The sequence below is a fragment of the Ciconia boyciana genome, chromosome 16 (assembly GCF_034638445.1).
Source record: "Ciconia boyciana chromosome 16, ASM3463844v1, whole genome shotgun sequence".
Taxonomy (NCBI): domain Eukaryota; kingdom Metazoa; phylum Chordata; class Aves; order Ciconiiformes; family Ciconiidae; genus Ciconia; species Ciconia boyciana.
This window is the reverse complement of record NC_132949.1, coordinates 12,400,393-12,423,855: the sequence shown is the minus strand read 5'-3', so window position 1 is coordinate 12,423,855 and position 23,463 is coordinate 12,400,393. Positions and strand designations below refer to the sequence as shown.

Sequence of the window (23,463 nt, the reverse complement as noted above, 5' to 3'; positions counted from 1 at the left end):
GATGACAGCAACACCTTGGATCCTAGTATCTATCACATCACGTGTCTTCATATTCTCAAGAGGTGAGACCTACACTGGATGTTCTTTGGTCCTGTATGTCCAGTTTGGAGATGCGATGCCTTACCCTTCAAAATTCTGAGGCCACAGACCTGCCCACATTACTGAAGAAATTCATATTTCCTTGTAAACCATGTTCAGTGACATTGATCTTTTTAACCTTGTTTTTCTTTATGCTGCTGTTTAAGTACCTCAGTAAGAAATGCAAGTTAAAGCAGCAAGACAGCCAACAGAGCCTGGAATTTATTGCTCAGAAACTCAGCTTTATTAAGACTCTGCCACACTTCTGTGAAGTGTAGCCTTTAACACTGGTACAACCAAGACACCAAATTAAAGGTAGCAAAACTTGTCCAGTGTCATAGCACTAATAGTTTCAACACTTAGTTTTGCGATATGATTCCAGGACAGTGTTGAAATCCTTTGGAGATGTAGTGTTCACTGCTTCTTAGCACCAGCTTCTTGAAGCACCAGCTACTGCATGGAGTAGTAGATTTGTCACCAAACATTTTACATGTCCAACAGAAGAGACATCCTCAGGGCCATCTCTGAGGGTCTTAATATTAGGACTGCACTCAGAGAAGTCCCCAGCAGCTCCAGACTTCAGTACTGGATATAGTCACATTCTCCTGAAGTCTAACTGTAAGGACATGTGTCCATTCCCCACCCCTCACCATCTGGAAGCAAGCTTCTCTCTGCAAATGGATGTATAGCAAGCAGCTTATGAACTGCATAGCCAAGATGTGGAACCTATCACAAGACCCAGATATTTCGTGCTGAAGTGTCCTGTACTGGATATAAACCAGGGTTCAATTGTCTATTCAGCACAGAAGGATCAAAAGCTTACGGTAACCTTACAGGTGAGGTAGTAACCAAATTGAAGGCAAGAGAGCTTAAAGGCTTTCCAATTTGCAAATGAACAGATCAGACATTCACTAAATCCTGTAGCACTGCCATTCCAACCTTTGCGGCCTCGGCTGACCATGTAAAGAGTGCAAGGTTCATGCATAGGCACAAAACATGAAGTTACTTGAAAAGAATTCACCTGGGGCAAGCACATACTGTCGAAGCATCCACAAACACATAAGAACAAAGCATTTCTTTTGCTGCAGGATCCCATCCCTGCTTTGAGGGCTGTTTTGTACATTGCACATGAAGTAGTCATCACATTAAAACAGAAGTCCTACTAAGAGCAGGAACCACAGACCTAGACAAGCCTATGTTAATTGGATCAACTTTTATCTTAGCTACAGAACTGTATTTGCTTCTGTGTCCTTAGGCCCCATGAATCTTGTATTCATAGTATCCATAGTTCAAAAAAACATGGCTTGAAAGGATCCACCTTCAGTCTTGTATAGAGTCTGATAGTTAAGGAACTTTTGTAGGAAGCAGGAGATGAAGATTTGAATCCCTTCAATGTCAAGAAGGAAACTGAACCCAGCTCTCTTTCCAGCAATTAATCTAACCATCAAGCTATTTCAGGAAGCAGGCATCCTCACAAACTATGGCCTCAATGCAGCTGGTATGCCCTGGCACACAGTATGGTCAACTGATCACATAACCAAGTCAGAGGCATGCAAGCTACCGTATCTTCCCTCTCTCCCTCAGATAATTTAATAGTTTAAGTTATACCCAAGAATACTAACTGCAAGCAGTTTCAGAATGGAGCCAAGGTTTGTTTTCACAACACAGATGAACCATCCTAAAACCCCAGCCTACTACCAACAGCGACAGTTCCCCTCCTGCATGTTCGTAACTCCTGCTTCAGGCTAGTACTCCTCTGAACCCACAGAGTGCAGACCCAGAGAACTAAACTGCTGAAAAGCATCATTTTGTAACAAGGTCGGTTCTCTCCCAGCTCCACTCCCTGAACTAGCTTATGTTGGCCGCCAACCCCCAATGCTAGCTCAAGAGGCTGCAAAAATACACAGCCTATGTGGGAGAGGAAAGGAAACTGGATCACCCCTTTTAACAGAAGCCCAAAGACAGATCAGCTCAGTAGAATCATTAAGCCTAAAAAACACATTCATACTCTTCTGACTACCCCACCATTGCATTTCCAGATCCCAGAGACATTTAAGCTGAAGTTTGCTCCTGGGTGGGGCAAATTCAGGTGCACACAGAGAAAGCAAACGGAAACCTTAGTGTCAGCTTGTTCAGAGTTCTCCCGTTTGAAGCAGATCCAAAGTTAAGTTGTTGCTCAGCAGGGTTTCTAGACCAACTTTTTATTCATGTCCCCCTCGGGTGCTACACATTGAATAGTTACAGCACAGTATTTCAGACAGATGTACGCTTTTTAAAGCTTTTTGTTTCAGATTCAGATCTCTTGACTGACATTTTTAAACTACATTTCTTAAATGGCACATGCCTATAAAACTATCAAGAAGGTGAATTACAGTATTAAAAGAATATATTCCCACATTAAATATCACTTCATGCTACATCTTTAACCATTAGTCACTGCCTGTCAAGATTTAAAACCAAGTTTTGACTACTACAGCTGTATCAAAAGACCCCTTCACAATACAGATTTCAAAAAATGCCCAAATGAAAAGTGTTCACTTACGTGCAGAGAATTGATTGGTCCTCACGGTCTGCAAAACAAGAACAAACATGGTTATAGTTTTTTGTTTATACTGTCCTGTAATTTGCAAGACAGTTTCTTTTAAATGAATATTTTAAAAAAATCAGCTTTTCAGCTTAACAATTCTAAGGACACTCTCAAGCAATTTTAATAATATCCCTTAAACGTTCCAGTTCACACAAAGCCCCTCCTCAAACAACAGCTTAGACATTCCTAAAAGTTCTGCCATTTCCTATAATAAAGCCAAAATTTTGGTTAAATTGAATAATAATGCATGGTAATCTTTTTAACCATATTTTCAGACAAAGCTGGTCCAACATCTTTTATTCTGAATGCACCCTTTCCCAGATTAATCAAATTACTTCAAATCTTAAATATTAAGCAAGCTAAAAGAAATAGTTTCACATACACAATACTAATGATCAGACAGTTGGAAATAGCACTAACATCTCCAGCAAACAAGTGCTTTACTCTACAGCTTTTTCTTTAAATGAACATGCAAGCCTAAAGTGCTTCCATAATTTAGCTTATTCATTAAAGACTTGTCAAAAGGGCATCCAGGGAAATACTGAACAGAGCCAAACTCCGCAATATGGTGCAACTCAGCACTTTTGTGATACCCACTGTCATGCTCATGACCTTTGAAAAGAATGCCTGAAGGTCAGTTATACCCTGCAAGAGGTATTTCATAATTACAGGATCTTTACAGAATATATTTCAACATCATACACTCTATATTAAAAATTATATAATCAAAACATTCAAATATACCTGCAAAAAAGTCAAATGTTTCAGTTAAAGGTGTTCTCCACCCCCTGTTTGAGCCAGGGGTTTCAATGAGTTCAACATCTCTTTCATAAATCTGCATCACAAAGGTCTTGCTTGTACACCTCAGCTGTTTGTCATTAGCTCCAAAAGAACACAATCACCTCCTGCAAGCTCAGAACTTCAAACAGGTTTTCTATTCTGATCAGCAATTTGTAATGGATTACGTTATAATAAATAAAAATCAAGCTTTGTTTTGTTCAAGTGTAAAGCTCAGGACTCCACATTAGACTCCCTGCCACTTTCCACATACACCCCTTCTCCTTGAACATGAGGCTCTGATGGACCACAGAAAGGGAGCAATTGGTATATGATGATCATTATTCCTTCCAGGACACAGAGTTCAATAATAGTGGGATAAACAGACAGCTTCAGTTGCTACAAGGCAGCTTCCCCACATGCTTAATAGGTTTGAAACAGATCTATGTCCATATATACAACCTCAATACATTTATGTCCATTTCTGGTAAGCAGAATAATGTAAACAACATTTCACACATTTTTTTCTGGACCCATTTAGAAACAATTGTTAAACCCAATTGCAAATTACTGCCGAGTTTTGCAGACTGTCTGAACTGGTCATCCTACCTATGTAACGAGCTGAGTTCATAGCGCTGTTGGATAACACTTAGCATTGAAGCAGAATTTCAACTTTAGCTAGGTAGCATGTAAAAAAACAAAATTAGAAGTCCAGCAGTGAGCTGTGTTTCTCCCCCATTACACTGCCTGATGAACAACCCAAATACAAAAAAGTTTGTGTTCAACCACATCAGCACCCTGAGCAGGCAGCACAGACAGGCAGGACTGCCGATTGGGGCAGACACAGGCACCTGGATTTAGATCAGCACAGGCTGCCAGGGAGCCTGGTGACCAGGGTACACAGCCAAATTAAAGACAGGCTGCTGTTGAAGGGGCAATTGTGTCCTGTCCCCTTCCTCCAACTGTGCCAGCACTAATGTCATCAGTGTAGCACAGCCAAGGGGTGAGCAGAAAAGCTGCCCAACAAACTGGGTTTTGGCCTGATTTGTGTTGAGCTGAATCAGTGCCCTCTATGTGCCCTGTACAAAAAACTGTACTGGTGAAAGGGAGACCTGAGATCCCTTTTCTACACAGCAGCCCCCATTTACCTTAGATCAAAAGGCTATGTTCATACAGACACAAAGCATCTAAAAAAGGAAATCAGCTAAAAGAGACCTCGACTCAGCAAAATATTGTTATTTTAATTATTTTATGAATAGAAAGTTTGAGGGACATGAAGTCAAGTCTTTCAAAGCAGGCAGATGCTACTGCATATTGCTACAGCTGGCTAAACCAGAGGCTTGTAGACTGCACCACTGGCAAGTTTTAGACTACATTCTAACATCAAGTATGACAGAAAATATGAGGTGCTTTCTGACTGAAAAATGTTAAATACATGCAAACAGCTGTACTTTGAACACCTTGTACTATCTTGTTCAAAAATGGCAAGAAATACCAGTGATCCTCTTACCCACTATGCAGAGAAACTGCACTGGGTTGCACTTCACCAAGAGCACGAGTCAGATGCTGCACCCCTGTGACTACCTGTGTCCTGCAAGCAGATGTTAGCTCCAAAAATCCTACCTATAGGGTAATAAACAGAGCAGAATGATTGTAGTAGGAGAGCAGAAGAATATTAGAGTATTAAAAGTGGGAAGAAAGTAAGATTTTAAAAGTTGGTGATACTCCCGACAAGACTGCAGGGATGGTACCAGATCATTTCCTACATCTACATGATGTATAGCAACTCCTGTACAGACACACCAAAAAAGGAAGGGGAAGCCTGTGACTGCAAGAACTAAAAGCTGAGAGCAGGCAAAAGCAGTGGGAGTATGACAAGAGAAGCGTTAAGAGAACACTCTAAAAAAGCTTATGTTCTTCTGGTTTTGATATACAGCAGCTGGTCTTGCAAGTCCTATCAGAAATAACTTTTTGGTACCAGCAGGAGACAAACCCCAAAACTCCAGCAGTCAGATGTACTGTATGCCCAGTTGTCAGCATAAACTAGAAAAAAGTGCAACTTTCTGACCCTGACCTGTTTCCAGGGGTAGCTAACAGCGACTCATGCACTTCACAGGCTACTCCATATGCCAGCAAAAAAAAAAAAAAAAAATAAATCAAGATAACATAGGACAGTACAAATCATTTGTTCTTTTAGAAGAAATTGCTGAATGAATGCCAAGTTAATACTATGAGTAGAGTGGAAAGTTAATATTTCCTAGCTTTAACATTTATTGAGACATTTTCTAAAATGACAACTTGATTTCCCTCTTTCTCACTTCCCAAGAATAACTTCTCTCTAATTCTGTCACCGTAGCTAGGCCACTTCATCAAAAAAATACAGACTCCTCTAAACTACAGCTCTTCAGTTTATCATGTCTTAAAAAGTTAAGAACACAGGTAACATTTGCCTTGAAATTGAAAGTAGTTTATCTGAAGGTAATGTGCATTTGTCAATGCTTTGTATCATGACATATTTTACCTGTCAATTTACCACACAAAGCTAGTGTTCCACAACATGCAAGACACACTGTGTAAGTGAATTTTCTTACCCAATTAGTCCTAGAGAAACTCTGCAAGTCCACACAGTTGTATGTACTTTGTCATTGCCGGAAGCTCCAGCAAGTGCAACAGAGCTTTTTTATTTTCTATATCCAAGAGCCTGAACTGACACAGACCTTATGAAGAAGTTATCAGACACTCAAACATGTTACTCCAAATCCTTTTTTCTGTGTCCATCTGGACTCCGAACCTCACAAACTATAAAAGTGGAAGTAAGACAAGAGCAAGCTGCAGGTTTTGCCTTCTGATCACTTACTTATACTAATGGCCAGTTCCAGCATTTAGCACTCAACTAACAGTAACAATGCTCAGGATGCTGCTTTATGCATTGTAGAATACTGGATGTCTTTTGTCCCAAGAAAGAGCTGATCTCTCCCAACTCATTCTGAAAAACATTCTGACGAAGTGACTAACATGGAAGAGTTATTTATGGTTTGTTTGTTTTGATTTTCTCCTCCCCTAAATAACACAATTTATCTGCAGTCTTGATTTCAAAGCAGCTGGTCCCCTTCCTAAAGACCCTTTAGAGCACTAACTACATATCTGTTAGCCTGTCTTTTGAAAGAATTGAGCCCTTATCTGGCACTTTTGCCAGATTTTTTATCTGGGGCAGGGAAGCAGCACTAAACTTCTCATCTTTGGACATACATCTCAATAATACTTTCAAAACACTGCATGATTGTCTGTGACCCAGCTTCAACCTGAAGGGCAGCAGGCAGCCCACAAGACAGATTTTTATTTTTTTTTGACAGAGAACATGCCTAAGTCTTAAAAATAATCTGCCATCCTTTGCAAAAGTTTTATAGCAATTTTTTATTAAAGCCACAGAGGTTTGAGGTGGTTGGTCATGGAAACCTGAAAGTATTTGGAAAACACTTAAGTTTCTACATAAGTCTTGTGATTAAGAACAGACCAAAAACTTCTCTCCCTAGCAAAGTCTTCATGAGATAACATCACTCTAACATCAGGAATATATAAAGACTAGACCAATTCAAAAAAATCCCTTGGGATTTATAAGCAAATTGCAGCAGTAAAAAGCAGAACAAATTAGCAGACAATCCTCATCTCCAACCTTTAGAGCAACTGAAATAGGAAATACAAATAAATTACTCTTACGAACAGCATTAGCAAATTTGACATTAGTTGCCTCCATTATTCCATACAAAGGGTGAGAAAGTGTATTGGTCTGGAATGGTTGATACTCTGTACAAAGTCACAACAGGTTCGTTAGATTTTGAGCACATAACCAGACAATTTAGAAGGGGAAAAAGCACCTATAAGACAACTTAGATAACACAACTTTTGCTACAGCATAAATATCTTTCAAGTTACTCCCATATAACTCAAGACAGTTTCATTAAAAGGCTGAGCCAAACTAACAACTTCCAGTCTCTTAGGGAAAGGTATATCACATTTCTGACATACCAACAGCACAGTTTCTGTCCTCTGAGCAAGACCCTGGTGCTTGTCTGATCATAGCTTAAAGCAACTCAGCTCACCAATTAAAGACACTCAGTAAGTCAATTTAAATCAGTCAGATGAATATAAGCATGAGGACAAGTACATGGTAGGAGGGGATGAAATAAGACCAAGCTCTTAATTCAAGCTATGTCAAGCTACTGCAAAAGCACGCTCCTCGGCTTGGGCGAGCTGCAAACCATTCCCAACCAGGTAGCTGCTGCCAGCAGGAGGTGCCACCTCCTCCATCCCCAGCATACATTCACTCTGCCTCCCTTGAGCCAGCACTGGTAGTCACCTCCACCTACAATGAGCCGATCAGGAAGTCATAGTAGCAGAAAAATAATCCTATCAAAATCTATAAAAGGGGAAGAAAAAGAGCAGCCAGCACAAGGGAGGTGGAGCAACAAGTAACTAGAGTGGGTCTTAACTCTTTTGGCAGTGGCTAATCGTTAGATCGGCTTACGCTGTATCAAGCTATATATTTAGCATCTGGAAGTATCAGACATCGAAGCATTTCTTTCACTCTTGCTCTCCTCCTTCTTTTACTTCCACCCAAAGGAAGACTGACTCTCACACCTCAAGGCAAGAATCAGCTGCTGTGTTTAACACCTACCATAGAGCTGAAAGATGTCTTACTGATGCAAGAAGCAGCAGCCACATTAGGGAAACCCAGTTGCACAACACTGAACAGTACAAACGCTTTGAAGAGAGGCCAAGGAGAATTACCAGAATACAAGAAGGACAAGAAGAAGTACAACTCTGAAAGCCATTTTTCCCTACTATCTCTTAAACCTACTTTGCTCTTGTCTCCCCAGAGGAATATGCTCTAGGGACAGCAATTAGCAGCTCCTCAAACCAACCTGCTGCTTGGCTGCAAAAGAGTTGCCATGTTTTCCTGTTTGATAATCCAGTAAGAATAGATCCTGATGTTTACCTTACTATGTATGTATATATATAATAAAATGCATGAAGTTTTGACTGTCAGAATACAAAACATTTTACTCCACATCCTTTTTCTCACCAACCTATGAAGGATTTTTTTTCCCCCCCTAACTAACAGACTAGACCTAACAAAACCTCTGTTAACTCTGGGGAAGGTTCCAGATGTACATTAAACACATTTGTTGGGTAACTGGTTCAGGCAGGATGTTCTGAAAAGTTGTAGCTCAAAGCTATAGAGTCTATCTACAAAAGAATTACTGTATTTTAACAAAGCAGCTTTTCTTAAAAGCATTACTTAGTTCTGCTTTGGTCACACTAAAGCCATTCATAAATTGATACAAGATAATCAAACAGAAAAGGAAGAATCTGTCTTCAAGTTCCCTACCGAAACTCAAAGGCAGTAGCATTACAAGCACAGAAATTTTAGCACAGAACAGAGCTTACAAGTAAATGGATGCCCACCCTCTACAACTGTCTTTGCTCCAATTGCCCTATACTGTATTGACATTAATTATTGCAAATGCCCAGATCTGCCTTTATCCCTCACGATTTGACTCAGAATGAATGGAAGAAGCCATTTGGAGCTATCCCACACAGTGAACTGCCCAACTAGAAAGGCATTTTTTGAGCTTAACACAAATATGCAAATCTATGAAAACAATTCCACAGATTTATTACCTGCTTTCAGATTTAACGTATCTCTGATTACTTTGACAGCAACTACAATTCTTGTCAAACACAGTAACTTTCATACAAACATTAACTGTCTCGCAATCCTGCCACCCTTCCTATAAGCATCTTCCCTTTTGCATCCAGCCTTTATTTAGGTAAGAACACAAAATAAGTGTGCCAAGATAAAAAGGTTAATTCTAGAAAAGCAGTGAAAATGGATGTATGTGAGTATTACAACCTGCTTTCCTGACTCAGGTTGAAGAAAAAAAGCTATGGGCTACTACACATCCAGCCATCAACCAGCAAGAAATTATGGAGAGTGAAATGGTTCTTATTTGCAGGTACATCAAGGGTTGTCCTTCCTAAAACCCAAGCACAAGACTCTCGTGGATCACTCATTTTGACATAGCCTTTCCTTTTATTTCTCCAGACTGTAAAATACCTATTCATCAGTGATAAAATGCCAGCCTCATTTTTGTAGCCAGCATAACCAAAAAAGTTGATGCTTTTGTTGGGGTGGAGGAGGACAACTTATTTGATATTTCTCAAATGGGAGAAATTGCTGTCTTTCCAAAAAAAGGCAGTGGTGTAGGGGAAATGGAGGGTTCATGTTTATTTTTAGACAATATTTAATACTCAGGTGCCACAGCCCATAAACCAAGAAAAGCTTGGTTCCCTGGTCAATAGCCTTGTTTGTTGTGGATGTCAGGCTTGGAAGATCTGTGTATATTTGCCCTCTACCATAGGTGAACAGGCTCGAATATCAATCTATTCAAGGACATTTAAAAATTGAATTCCTGACAAGTTTTGTGAAAATGGGTCACTGCCTGGAGGAAAGAGACCTTCCCATCAGCACAGATTTTGCTGCTGCCAGAGCTTTCACAGGATTGGGTCATAAATGCTACATAGCATTATAAAGCATGCAGGTAGTCTGACAATCTGCCATTCTTCAATTCCAAGCTCTGAATAACTTTTTCTTCTTCTTTTCTTTAAACCAAGTCCTACTGGACCGATAAGCATGGAAAGAGATCTGGTTACAGAGATGAAGCATGCCTTTATATTTTGTGCTTGTCTTTAAAATGTTGCCTAGTTACTCCATAAACTATCATCAAACACTTAACACTATGAAGTGACTTCAACAAACATCTCTAACAAGCATAACAGGAAGACTGACAGGCACAAGTTTGTTTGCTGAGTACCTACCTTACTGCAGACCAAATATACCCTGACACACTTATGCTCACCATGAGATTTCTGCAATTGCACTGTTTATCCTACATTTCACCTCTACCTTTAGTTGTGCAATAATCTTTGCTATGTACAGCTTAGTCATTCAATCTTCAATGTACATTCTGCAACTTGCACAAAAAGACAAGGGCAGTTTACAGGAACACAGTCAGTATTTTGGCAACAGTAATCCATTAAACTTTCAAGCAGACTTTTCAGAAAGCATGTAATTTGCTAACACTGTAAAGCTGACAATTCAAGTTATAATACCTAAATTTAATCAAGCCAGTACTGACTATTTAAGGAAGCTGAACCTACATATGCCCAAAGCATCTGATGCGATACATCCACCACTGCTAAAGGAGCTGGACAAGATCATTGTCAGGTTACTCTCTTTGGGAGGTTTCAGGTGACTAAAAGGATGGAGACATCACGGGTATCTTCAAGAAAGGCAAGTAGGATCATTGCACTATCCTTCTAAAAGCTGGAAGGAACCTCTGGAGGTCAGAAATGATCAAGGACACTGGCACTCTTTAGGGGAAAACCATCTCTCTTAATGTACCTTGAAATGGCATTTATCTTTTTTCTTGCCTTGTCATCATCAGCTTATTTATCTGTTGGTCGGTTTTTACATCCAAGTCTTATTTCTTTGAAACTGTTAAGCAATGAACTTGCAGAAAATTCTCATTCTTTGTCCTAAAACATGTAACACTATTATATACCAGAAGTAAGATCAAATTCAGGTACACTCCACTCCTCACGGGTATCCAGTGCTTTTAAGATTTAGAATAATAATATTTATCAGTTTTGCTTTATCAGCACTCAGACACTTTTTCCACAAAACACTGAAAGCCCCCAGTGCTGGCTCAGACATCAGTCCATGAAGAATTACATGAAAACTCTCCCTCCAGCCCAATACCATCCACTTCAAAGACAAATACAACAGTGCTGTTTTAAATCAATTACCAATTCCCAGCTTTGCCTGTTTACCTAGTATTTCCCATATAGCATGATACAAGACACAGACAGCCAGCGTCTACTACATTTCCTCTACCTAGAAACCAGACTATCTGAGAAAGCTGTCAGGTTGAACCGCCACAAACCACTTTTGACAGACCAGTATTTCACTCTTGCCTCTTTTGTGTACTTTGTCTAATTACTGCAAGATACCGCCAAGTCTTTAGTGAAGGGCTGAGAAAGCACCTCTTCACTGTGGGGTGGGGGCATTGATGTAGACACTCTATAGGTGTTCCTGCTATTTGTGAAGTTAAAATAACAAAACCTTAAAAAAAAAAAGTGGTTCTACCCCTTACTCTACAAGATGTGAGATTTGAGATAAATCACAACAGCCGTACTTCAGTTCTGCTTGCTGACTGACTGCTAAGTATGTAAAGTTAATTATTATCAAACGAGGCATAGCAGAGGTCAGTCAAACCCCAGTCACGGTTTACCCTGCAACTTGTTTATGGTGAACCGTAGCACTGAATACAAGTATTTCTTGCATGTCTACAGCAGACTTCATGACCACACTCATCAGTCGCTCGCTCACCCCAGATAGCTCAAGCTGCTGCACAAGCACTCCAGCACAGACATAGCTCAAGTGGCTAACCTAACACACCATCATCAAATCCTGGAAGAATAAGCCAAGCTATGAATTCAGGCTATTTTAGAAGTCACAAGTTAGGTAGGTAGTTAGTCACAACTCTAGCTTGAAATTACCCAAATTCCTAAAGAAAAATTGTGACATTTGTTTTCAGAGTTGCTAGCCAGGGCTGAATCAGCATAAAAGGAGAAAACAAATAGCTGTTAGACTATGTCCTGCCCACTTAATGAAACTGTGGGTAGCTTCTCCATTACATACCAGATAGAATTTGATATTTTTTTTTTAGTCGTCATTAAGTTTGAAGAAGCTCAAACATGGCTTATGTTTTCACTACCTTTATTAACTATCATTAAGAGAAGCTTTACTAAGTCTAACTTAGAAATTAAAACAGAGTTGCTACATTTGTGAGCAGAAGTTAACACATTCCTTCCCTAACAAATTCATTCAAACAGATACGGATTTATATCAAGACTTGCAAACGCCCCTAATCTATTGCATAATACCAAATTTATTTAGCCTTTTGAAACAGGTGACTGCTGTAGTTTAGGAGATGAGCAGAGAATACGAATCAGCCTTCAGTTTAGAGAAAGACCAGAGAAAACTGCACAGTCCCAAGGGCTGATCCTCACTGTGAGCAGTGGCTGAGATGTACAAATAGCCCATACATGAAGAGGGAAACAACTTCGACTGTGAGCGCACCACATCATCGGGCCAGTGGGACCAGCTACAACAACTTATGTGAGTGATTTACTGTCAAAGCCAACAACTCGTTCTCACACGAGTGTTTAACACAACTTAGCTGAAGGGCAGTAACAATCCATAAGGCAGCAGCTTCTTAAACTGCTCCAGCTAGAGCTGCAAGGACTTGCTCGCTTATGCTTACTGTTCTTCAAATAACACAGACGAGCAGTTCTCAGCCTTCCTGATTTGTGGCTCCCAAAGCGCTTTCCCAGTAGAAATGAGCAGCTCCTAAATCTTCTACACAGGCTGTCCCTATGCTTACTTTTCTGCTTTTATTTGCATGCTGCTTAGAAATAACCTAAGATTAGTAGTAGTTGGCAAGCCACAGGCTGGAAAAGGTTTATTTAGACTGTAGAGCATTCAGCATAGCAGTGGTTTCTATTCTCCATCAACCCTGCTTAAGTTGTTCTGTTTCCTGTGTAGTACAATTTTGCCTAGACAAAGATTACATTGTCAACCGAAACAATGATTCAAGGAGGTCCTTTAACTGTAATATCTGCCATTTAAGCTCACTCATTTAACTTTTGCTCTTCTTCTTCCCAAACAAATAAGCAAGCACAAGCCACTTAACAAAACTGGCTGTGAACCAACTTTCACTCTAGCGGGCTCTTCCCAAGCTATTTCATTATGCCTGAACTCCACAAGTTTGGAAAGACAGCAAGTATGATAACAGTGCATAGCTAGGCTTTCTAACTTCAACACAACTTGGTCAGCGGTTTGGCTTTTTGTTCTCAGTCACACTTAGAACAGGACACAGATCATCTAGCACATCACCCCAACCCCAGAAAGGTCAGCCACACTATACACACCAGTGATTGTAACACGTCACCTAGAAATAGCTAGGCTAAAGAGTTGTGAGCATTTTTCTGATAGATATTTTTTAAGATCCATAACAAGCCTTTTGATGAGTATGTTTATCTGAAAATACTTTAAGTCCCAGATTTGCTGTATAGACTTCTTATACCTCTGTTCTTCAGCAGTGGAGTCATTACTTTTTCCAATCACTGAACACCATAAGAAGTTCTAAAACATTCTCCCAAGAGAACATCTAAAAGCCACTCTTACAGTCTCATGAGACATTTCAGGAGACAAAAGCTCATGAGCTTCCACCACTTTACATGCCAAACTGTTGAGGCTACCTTGTGAGTGTGGAAAGGTACAGCGGTACAGCACAACCAACTTCGTATGCTGTGCAATGTTCAATTTGTCTACAAATTGAGATTTGGGGGGGTGGGGGGTGGATATCTCAAGTTAAGTGAGATAGTTCAAACAATAAAATCCTTTCCTCAAAGGACCCAAGTTAATGCTACTTTCTTATATTTTAAAACACAGATTTCCTTTAGGTTTGATTCTGAATAGTTTTTCAAGTTCAACAATTCGGAGGACAAACACCACACTTCCCCTACCCTCTCATGCCTACATCGCCACTAAGTTCTCAATAAACTCTATTTCAGCACAACAATTTGAAATTGCACAATATAAATCTGTCCTTCAGCTTTTAAAGAAAAATTCACAGGTATATTTAGATCTCCTTTCCTTTGGAGGAAAGACGTTGACCTTCATTTCTTTAAGGTCAAAAGAGCTTTTACTCACATGCACTTGTGCACACACACAAGTGTTTTCTTCTCCCCTTTGCCATTTTTCTAAACATGAGCATCACATATTCCTTATGCTATTTACAGGGGGGAATCCTTAAAATCCTCTTCTCTCTCTCCTTTGAGCACATAGACCTGACACAAACATCTGCTCCTGGAAGTACAAAGCCCTAACATTCATCTGATAGTTTCACTGTATCTGCTGATAATGAAAGTAATCCTTCCCTATCAGAAATGGTCATGAACAACCACTGTTTACAAAATAGCTTCAATTGGTGGGGTTTTTTCTACGTAGCATAATACTGTTTCCATCTAAAAATCTAGTGTATGTTACCCTAAGAGGGGGTAATATCTCCCTATAGAGAGCAGGAAGGGGACAGGAGAAGCATCTCCCCACCAACTACAACTCTTCTCCACCCATTTTCAGCACTTAATACCCCCTTTCTTCCAGCCTTAGTCTTCAATAAGAAAGGGATGTGAAAAACAAGGATATGAGAAAGAGGAGGATAATCATTGCAGGAATTTTTGACCCAGTAACTACTGTGAATTCATTCCTGTACTTAAGGCAATGTTTCCCTGTGATGTTGTGGAGAAACACTTAACCTCATCTTTTACATCTATTTAATTTCAGATGCTGAATGTCTACCATGAACAACTACTGCTTTAAAAAGAGATACAATGACATTTTACCAGTTGCCTCTTCTTAGCCACTTTAACACTTCAGTGTAGTAAGAAATAATACATATGAAAAGCACCCCAATACAGACTAATTAAGATCCATGTAGTCATAATAAACTAGCTGCTCTGCTACCATTTCCAATAGTCTCATCAGTCTCTTAAAAGCCAGCTGCAGCAGATTCCTGCACTCCTACCACTCCCCTGCACTGCACAGCGAGGCACACACTAACCCATCATGCTCCACAACCCTCCAATGTTATGAAGACACAGACTACTACCATTGAATCCATGTGCACTTTTATATGCAGGTTACAAAGTAAACTTACTGATACAGCAAGATAGACCACATACAATCAGAATCAGTACCACATTCCAACAGCAGATAACTTAAGGACCAAAACTAAAAGGTAAGGATGATTCCCCACAACACTTTCCCAGTAGTCAGCAAATTCTCCTGCAATTTCCTGATCCATTATCCTCTTCAAGTTCACTTATTCCTCAAATGGCTTTTAGGACAAGCATAGGCTTTCAGAACCTACGATATCCTGAGGCACAGACCACCACAGTTGAGTTATGCTGTTAAAAAAATTGCTTCTTTTTGTTGTTTTGAACATGTCATTTGCGAATTTCAAGTAATGACTCTTTGTTCTTGCATAGGAATAGGTGGGGTGGGGGGAGGATCACTATTCCCTCTCCCTGTGCCACTTCAGATTTAGACCCCTATTATATCTGACCTGAATTATCATTTCCATGCTAAATACAGTTTTGTTGATTTCAGCTGTTTTTTTAGTGTCTTCCTGTCATATTTCCTCTTCACCCAGAGCAGGGAAGGCCAGAGCTACACAAAGTGTTGAAGGTAATTATAAGTCTATGGCAAAAGTGTTTCCTGATTTGATCCCTCTTCCAGTTACTCCTCACATTCTCTACTACTCCTCTACATTCACTACTAACAAAGTTCATTCCCCCCAGTACACCACCATTGTGGAGTGGTACACATGGCATCTCACACGCTATTTTAACCTCCTATACACGCTGAAGTACAGTTCTTCACATCAGGCTCTCATTTTTGCTACCCTGGATAACAATATAAGCCAAGTATCCCCTCACAACCCCTTCTCTTTTCCAGGCAAGACGTTTATAAGCAAGAAGCATGAACATGGTGAGCGCAGGTTCCACAGGGTTTTCAGCAATAACCCTGCCAAACCATAAAAAGGAGAAAACAATGGACAAGATTGGTCAATCTTTAACCAGTTCTTTACATACATGAAGGCCTTTCCTCATATTGCAGTTACTTAAGAGCCCCTGGTTAGGATCGTTATCAAATTACTTTTGGAAAGCCACATAGGCCATATCAGATAGCCCTCCCTTGTCCATACAGATTCATCCACAGATCAATGCATTTGCAAGGCATGACCTCTCTTTAGAAAACCCATACGGAGTCTTTATATATGATTATATGCATATGTACATTCCTACAAAGGCTAGTTTTATACTCTGGAACAGTTGCTACCAACGTGTTTGACAACAATCAAGACCAGTATACTGGTATACAGTATAGATTATACAGTATAGATTCCTAGATCTGAAAAGCAATCTCAAAGAGATTGCACCCAGGAGTAACATCTGGGTGCTTTGGTACCAAATGTTTTGTGCCAAATGTTCCCGTGCAGCACAGTTAGTCCGTCAGCTCTTCCATCTCCGAGATGAAGAATTCGGTTCTTGCAGTTCGCTACTATCATTTTTCTACTTACTAACCCTTCAGTTTGAGAGTGATTCCCTGATGTTTTCCTCAAAGGAACATTCCCAGCCCGAGAACTTCCTCAAGCAACTTCATAGCAGACACACATAAAGAGGCAGCTGCATTTTTTCCTGCTTTTTCTTCTGGGTTTTCCTTCTACGCATCATCTGATGGCTTTACCATCACTCTGAAAAAGGCCTAGAATAAAAAGGAACTTTAATGCCCTGGAGTATTCAGAAAGTCATGAGCTTTTATTCACCTTGCATTACGAAACAGCATACTAGAGGTGCATAACACCTTGCAACTCTGAATCACTGATGAAGGTACCCAAAGTCTGTCAGGAATACCTAAGCAGCCAAATATCTGAAAGCATCAAGTACAGACAAGTGAAAGGAAGCTAGATATACACAGAGATATAAATTGGCAATCGCATTGGTGATGTGAGCCTTGGGTTATTGGAGAACAGAGCAGAACACCACCGGCTCCTCACCACTTCTCTCCACTTGCTAAGTGATAAAAATTGTTCCTACTCCTTGTTGCTTCCTTGCCAGAGTATAACAAAGAAATTTAAGTAAAGAGGAATGGGGAGGAAAAAGAAGCAACTGCAATTGCTATTAGCAGTAGTTACAGCATAGCTAAACTCTTAGTTCAACACCCCAGAGGAATGCAGACACGAATGACAAAAAGTTATTGTGCAAAACACGCACCACCTAGCAGTGCCGTTACAATGCAATGTGCTGTCAAGATTAGAATACATTTAAGTTTTTGTTGCACAAGCAATAACGTCTTGATGTATGTCATCTGAAGGCTAAAGCCAAGCAGAAGTGAATTATCCATTTCACAACTACCTAGAAATAAATGGAGTTTAAATTAAACTAAAGCTTCAGAGTAGAAGCAGGTGCTAGCTGAGTAATATGCACAAAATGATTCATCTCATGAATGATTTCATAAGGTGGATGCACTTAGTCTTGAATTCCTGTCTGTAGGCTAGTACAGTCACAGTTCAATTACAAGGCCAGCTTGCATAGCAAATTTAAAAATTAAAATAATCATCAGTTGGTCAGAATATCAACTGAAAAGACCATGGAACTGGCTAATCTGCTGCAACACTTCACTTCAGAAGTGGGGAGAAAACAGCCAAGGCACCGAAGAAACAAAGAATTCTTAATGTAACAATTGTCACTCCTGTCTCATTTTTAAATATAAGAAAGTTACTTCTTGAAGTTACGCAAAAAAAATAAGTCAACCACTTCAAGTAACACTTCTAAGCAACTGAGCCTTAAGAAAAAAGTTGTTTACTGTAAATATCATCATGCCTAATTAAGTTTGTAATCTTGAGGTTGAACACCAATAAAGAGCAGGGATCCAAACACACTGACACAGAGAGAGACAAAGGTTAGGAACTGTTGTCACAGGCATTAAACTACTAAAACTTTTCCAACAGTAACAAAAAAGTTAAGAAAAAGACACGATAGTATACTATAATCTAGTTCTAGAAACTAAGTTCAATTGAGTTTGTTCAATAAGTAATTGCTACTGATGTCAGAGATGGTCCAGCAAGGCACATTAATTTAAATCATGAAAATAAGTTTCACTGAAGCACACAGATTTAATACCAAGAGACAGAATGGAAGAGTGAGGGGAAGGAGATGAAATACTGCACAATAGGTTCAGCTGACAGAAGCATTTCTCTTTTTACTTCAAATTCAAAAATGAGGCGGAAGACCGTTTCAGCATGATGGATTTCAGTTTTTTCTACTTCATTTCTTGCTTCAAGAATCTCTTTCCCTCCACTCAGCCATTAAGACCACTGTATATCACACTCCTATTGATATACAAACCAATCTTGATGTTAATGTTATTGTAACTTAAGTATTTATATTCCACACCAGCCTGATTGGACAAAGTAAAAACACAGAAATCACAGTGTAACAATAAAAGAGACCGATAAATCCTTCACATTGCATTTACCAAGCAGTTAGTTCTGCTTAGATTGCCACCCTGCACTTTATAACTAGTTAAAAAGCTTTGGGGAACCTTTTAGTAAGTCAAGATGTAATGAAAATATCAGGAATATTAACTGCACAGATAACAGGTTCTATATACTCCTCACATAACAGAGAATGCTAGTCATCACTCCCAGGCTTTTTAGTCTCAGAGCAATTTTTTCCTCTTCCATCTGAAGATTTAATAGACCTTCAAAGAAAAGAGTTGTCATCTTTTAGTTTCAGTTATTTTCTTCCATATCTCGGGGGAGGAGGAACAGCATCCCCAAAGGGAGACCTTCGATCAAGATCAACTGAAAATATAGACCAATACGATGCTTTTGAGAGAAGTATTGCATCTGTAGGCAGTACTGGCTTCTCCAACACCAAGTGTTCACTTCATGTATTACGCTGTTTCCGATAAACCTTCTCTGCAACAGGATTAAAGGCAGTCCTAAAATATCAGTGCTAATTTAGTGCTCATCAAGATGTCCTCAGGGAAACAGGATAAAAAAGGAGAGACTAAGCATAATTATACAAGAGTAATATTAGTAGGCAAGCTGGTCTTTGGCAACAAAAAGCAAAGAAGTTTTCCTTAATATTTCTTCCAAAGCACTTTTAAGAGTCAATGAATAGAGAGGCATAATAAAACAATGCCATACTTCCTCTAGAAATACAGTGGGAGAGTAGGAAGGGAGGAGGGAGAAGAGAAAGCCAAGTATGGTAAAAGCACTAGAGACATTTCTTAGTGCTGCTTTCACACAACCAAGTCTCCCTTGCTAGTAAAATAAAGGTAGTCATAGATGAACTATTAGACTTACAGAATTCGTTTTCTTAAAGAAAAATCTTAGTCACTGTCAAAGCGTCTTCTTCTTACTGCCTATAACTTTTAGCAATACAGAAGAACACTAGAAAGTCTTGCTAACTGTATTACCAAACAGAATTAAGGTCAATGTTGTCACAGGGATTAGGATACCGATTCCTTATGGCCATGTCAACTGTCCGGCAGCAGTGAAAAGCTCAGTCTAGCATTCTTTTGTGAAGCATGCCAACTCCAACCCTATGCATTTATGCATTTGATTTCTGTCTAGGCATAACAATTTCAATATGCCTAGAAGCCCCTGGGTTATGTATACTTACTGCTTCAACATAACATTAGGAAAATGAAGAGAAAGCACAGGAGAAATCCACTAAACCACCTGTGAAGTAACACTTACCCTACTACCAGGCTACTTTGAAAAGTAATTACTAGGGGAGAGAGAGGGGAAATCCAGTATGTAAAGCTGAATTGCATGTTAATATCTTCTGAGGTCAAGGCTCTAGGTAATGAGTCTTTTCCTGAAGAGAAATCCTGACTGTCATAACCAGAATACACCCCAAGTCTTGCTTGTTTTTAATATGACTGTGTTCACACTCAATCTTTACTACAAGTCTTGCAGAAAGTGCAACACTTACGAGATCAAGCAACCAATGAGGTTTGCTTTTCCTTGCAAAATTTGTCTCAAATCCCTGGTGCATCAGAGCTGCATCACCACTGAACTGTTCAGCTGCAACACTCAGCCATTAAAAACAACTCTGCACCTCCCTTTCTTGTGACAGCTCACACCAATTCAATACATCTCTCTGGAGAATACTATTCCCTCTCCAAAATGGCAAACTGGACTTCTTGAACATATTCTCTGTTTTACGGCTCTTCCCCCCCAACCCTTCGTCCTCCATGTTTAACAAGCAGTGAAACAGATTTTCAGCCCATTCTCCTCCGCACTAAAGGGCACGATGAGAGCTGACCTGTGAAGACTGCAGGGCTCAAGGTCCTCCTAAACAGGAAATTCTTCAAGGGGACAAGAATAGAGAAGCAGTTTGACAAGTGCAGTTAGCAATGCTTCCATACAACCTTTTCCTAACAGAGAGCACTGTGAAGTGCAGTGCTCCATTTGTATTGCCAGTTTAAGTACACTGAGTATTTCCAGCAACATTTAAGACAAGGAATAACTATTGAGATGCACATGCATCAGTTGTTTCTGCCAACCAAAAAACCTTTTGCTTTCATAATCTAGAACAGAAATCTATGTTGTGTTGTTTAAACATAAATATTTATTTTAAACATACAAGACTTCAGATTAGCAGAAACTTGAAGCTGATCACTAATCATCCATGCTCTGAACTAAAGGTGTGAAAGCGTTAAGATACTGAGTAACAGTTTACTCCCTGTACCCAATTACCAGCACAGCAAAATTGTGGTTTAAGAAATCACGTTGTTCAGAGTCACAGCTCAGGTCCAGGTATCCTGTTAATCCATGTAACGATATCTTACAAACACCTAGAAAATTAGTAGTGTGTGATTAGCTACAAGGAAAGTAAACATGATTATACTGAACAGGCCAGAAAAATACAGCCAACCACTTTCATTGACCTAAATTAATGGCTAAGATATTTCTATAAGGGTATGGTCATATTATCCAAAGGAATTGCATTCCTATGGTTTCAATTTCAGGTTTGAATCCTAATAAGTAAACTCTACATGTCAAATACTGGAAACACAAAAGTCTTTCATATCAAATGAAACCTATGAATATGCTATAATAGCAACATCATTACTTGCAATAATACTGGAAAACTAATCTCCCCTACCCCACTCTCTCTACCATCCTATCTCTCAAAGCAACTATGTGCACAAACATGGACATGAACTATAGAAGAAGAGTTTTATAGTTGTAACTATGTGTTAGTAACTTATCAGCAAAAGCATCTTGGCCAAGGATTATGCTGCAAATAAACGGTAGCAGAGACTTCTGATGACGAACTGAAGCATTGTGATTAATACAGCTAGTCCTTGCTTGGAGACCTATTTCTACTAGCCAAAAGCCTCTGATATACATTTTATGTTTCATTAGTTTAAGACTGAAAGTCTAGCAAAACATAAGGCATATTTAGATGATTAAGGACACTTTGTGCATTATGTTAAATCCTTGGCTGGCAGGAAAACCTAGCTCTCCCTACCAAATTCTAAGCACACTCAGTAGCTGACCTTGTGTTGCCACTCCTAACCAGAAAATAAGTTGAATATTGTAATAATCTCCTACTCTTAAGACAAGTATTATTTGATATCCTGAAGACTAGAAAACCTTAGTCGTTGTAATCACAAGTTTTATTTGTATGGAGACTTAAATTCATTTCCCTGAAGTGCCTCTGTCTTGCTGCATCAGGTCCTATATAGAGGCTCTGGAAGCAAAGAGGGACCAGCACTGAGCAGTGTTAGTGCCAGACTTCTCCACTCACCCCACTTTTGAAAAATACTTGCTAGTCATTCTCATCATGACCAATCACTGCTTCACAAGGCTATGTAAAGCCAGGGTGATTGTATAAAATCACCAATACAAATAGCAGTGGTCTCATACTTCAGGCAAGCATATCTCCAAAAGAAGTCTGTACAACACCTTCCTCCTAAAGGAAGCAGTGTCTGTAAACAGTTTCATGAGACCATTGTAAATTCAGAAGCAGCTGTTTTTCTTCCTCTGATCCAACCCAATCAGGCAAGAACAGTTTGCTTCATAAAATATTTGCCAAGCACAAAACTGCTAGTGTCTGTTCTAGAGTTTTTGCTTATCCTTGGCACTCCAATTGTGAAGGCAAACCATCAATGTAAAGTTTACCAGCTGATTGCAATCGCTTACTAAAATAAAGAAGGAGTAGCTCCATACAGGTGAAGGGCAGTAGAAACACAGATTTAATGAACCTTGAAGAAGTTATTCCCTAATAAATTGATCCTGTTGCATAGTTTTCATCTATCCTTATTCCAATCCATGGCTTCTTTCTTTCAAATGAAAAAATTCAGGCAATCAAAAGCAAAAAGCAAGCAAGCACAGAAAGACACAGAGATTTGATACAAAATATAAACCTCCATATAGCAGTATGGAAAGAAAAACAAGACTGCAACCAAACATATACCACCACGTGAAATTTTTTTTCATTTCATCTTCCAAAAATAGCAAAATTTGTACATGCACCAAGATCTCCAGAGATATAAATCAGTACTAGCATGGTATGTGAACAAATATATAGAGCACCTGACATGTGATAGCTACTGACATTGACTTACTTTATTAGAGGACAGTTGTCTCAAGAACTTTTCAAAAGTTCTTGAGATAATTTCAAAAGATATTGTGCTTTTTGAGTGGGAAGCCCTTATCCACAAACCACTTGAGATTGCTAGGAATAAATTCCTTAAAATAATCTTAAAGTTTGCTCTATTCTTCTACATAGACTTATTAAGGGTCCTCTGATCTGAGCTGTTAGAGGCTGTTGTTCTGGTCAAGAGGCCATAGTTTTTCTTTCATAAAAAGACATAAAAACAGAGCCCCAAATATCCATTGAGAAGTGTGACAACTCTTGATGTCCGCAATTTGCTGCTCTTTCATTGCTTGCCCCTGCATCACCCCGCTCAGTGGCAACAGCATAGTTTCTTCTGGGGTGAAAGAGCACTCAGCAATCCAGCAACCTGTAGCTTATTATTAAGCAGCTCTAAAGACAAAGGCACAACTGAAGAAACAAAGAAACTGAAGAAACAGTGATTTATTTAAAGACAGGAAATGTCTTTTTAAAAAAGATTTATATTTAAATGGTTGGTTAACCTGGTAGCAGAAACAGTGTTTTTCTTAGTTTGCATGAACTAGGTCAAATAGCTTTTAACCTACTTCCAATATATCTATACCAGGTCTATAGCAGAAAACATGGTAAATTTTTCAGACCTGCCTCTATTACACACACTTTTCTAGATA

At 39.4% G+C, this 23,463-nt stretch overlaps 1 protein-coding gene across 3 annotated transcripts in view; it reads right to left on the bottom strand.

Moving 5' to 3' along the window:
* The window catches only part of MYH10 (myosin heavy chain 10), a 103,922-nt gene that overhangs the window by 64,381 nt on the left and 16,078 nt on the right, over positions 1 to 23,463 (bottom strand). For all 3 annotated transcript variants that reach the window (XM_072881131.1, XM_072881132.1, XM_072881133.1), the window contains exon 4: positions 2,621 to 2,648. In XM_072881131.1, the coding sequence (XP_072737232.1) occupies positions 2,621 to 2,648 (28 nt within the window). The remainder of the gene's footprint in view (positions 1 to 2,620; positions 2,649 to 23,463) is intronic.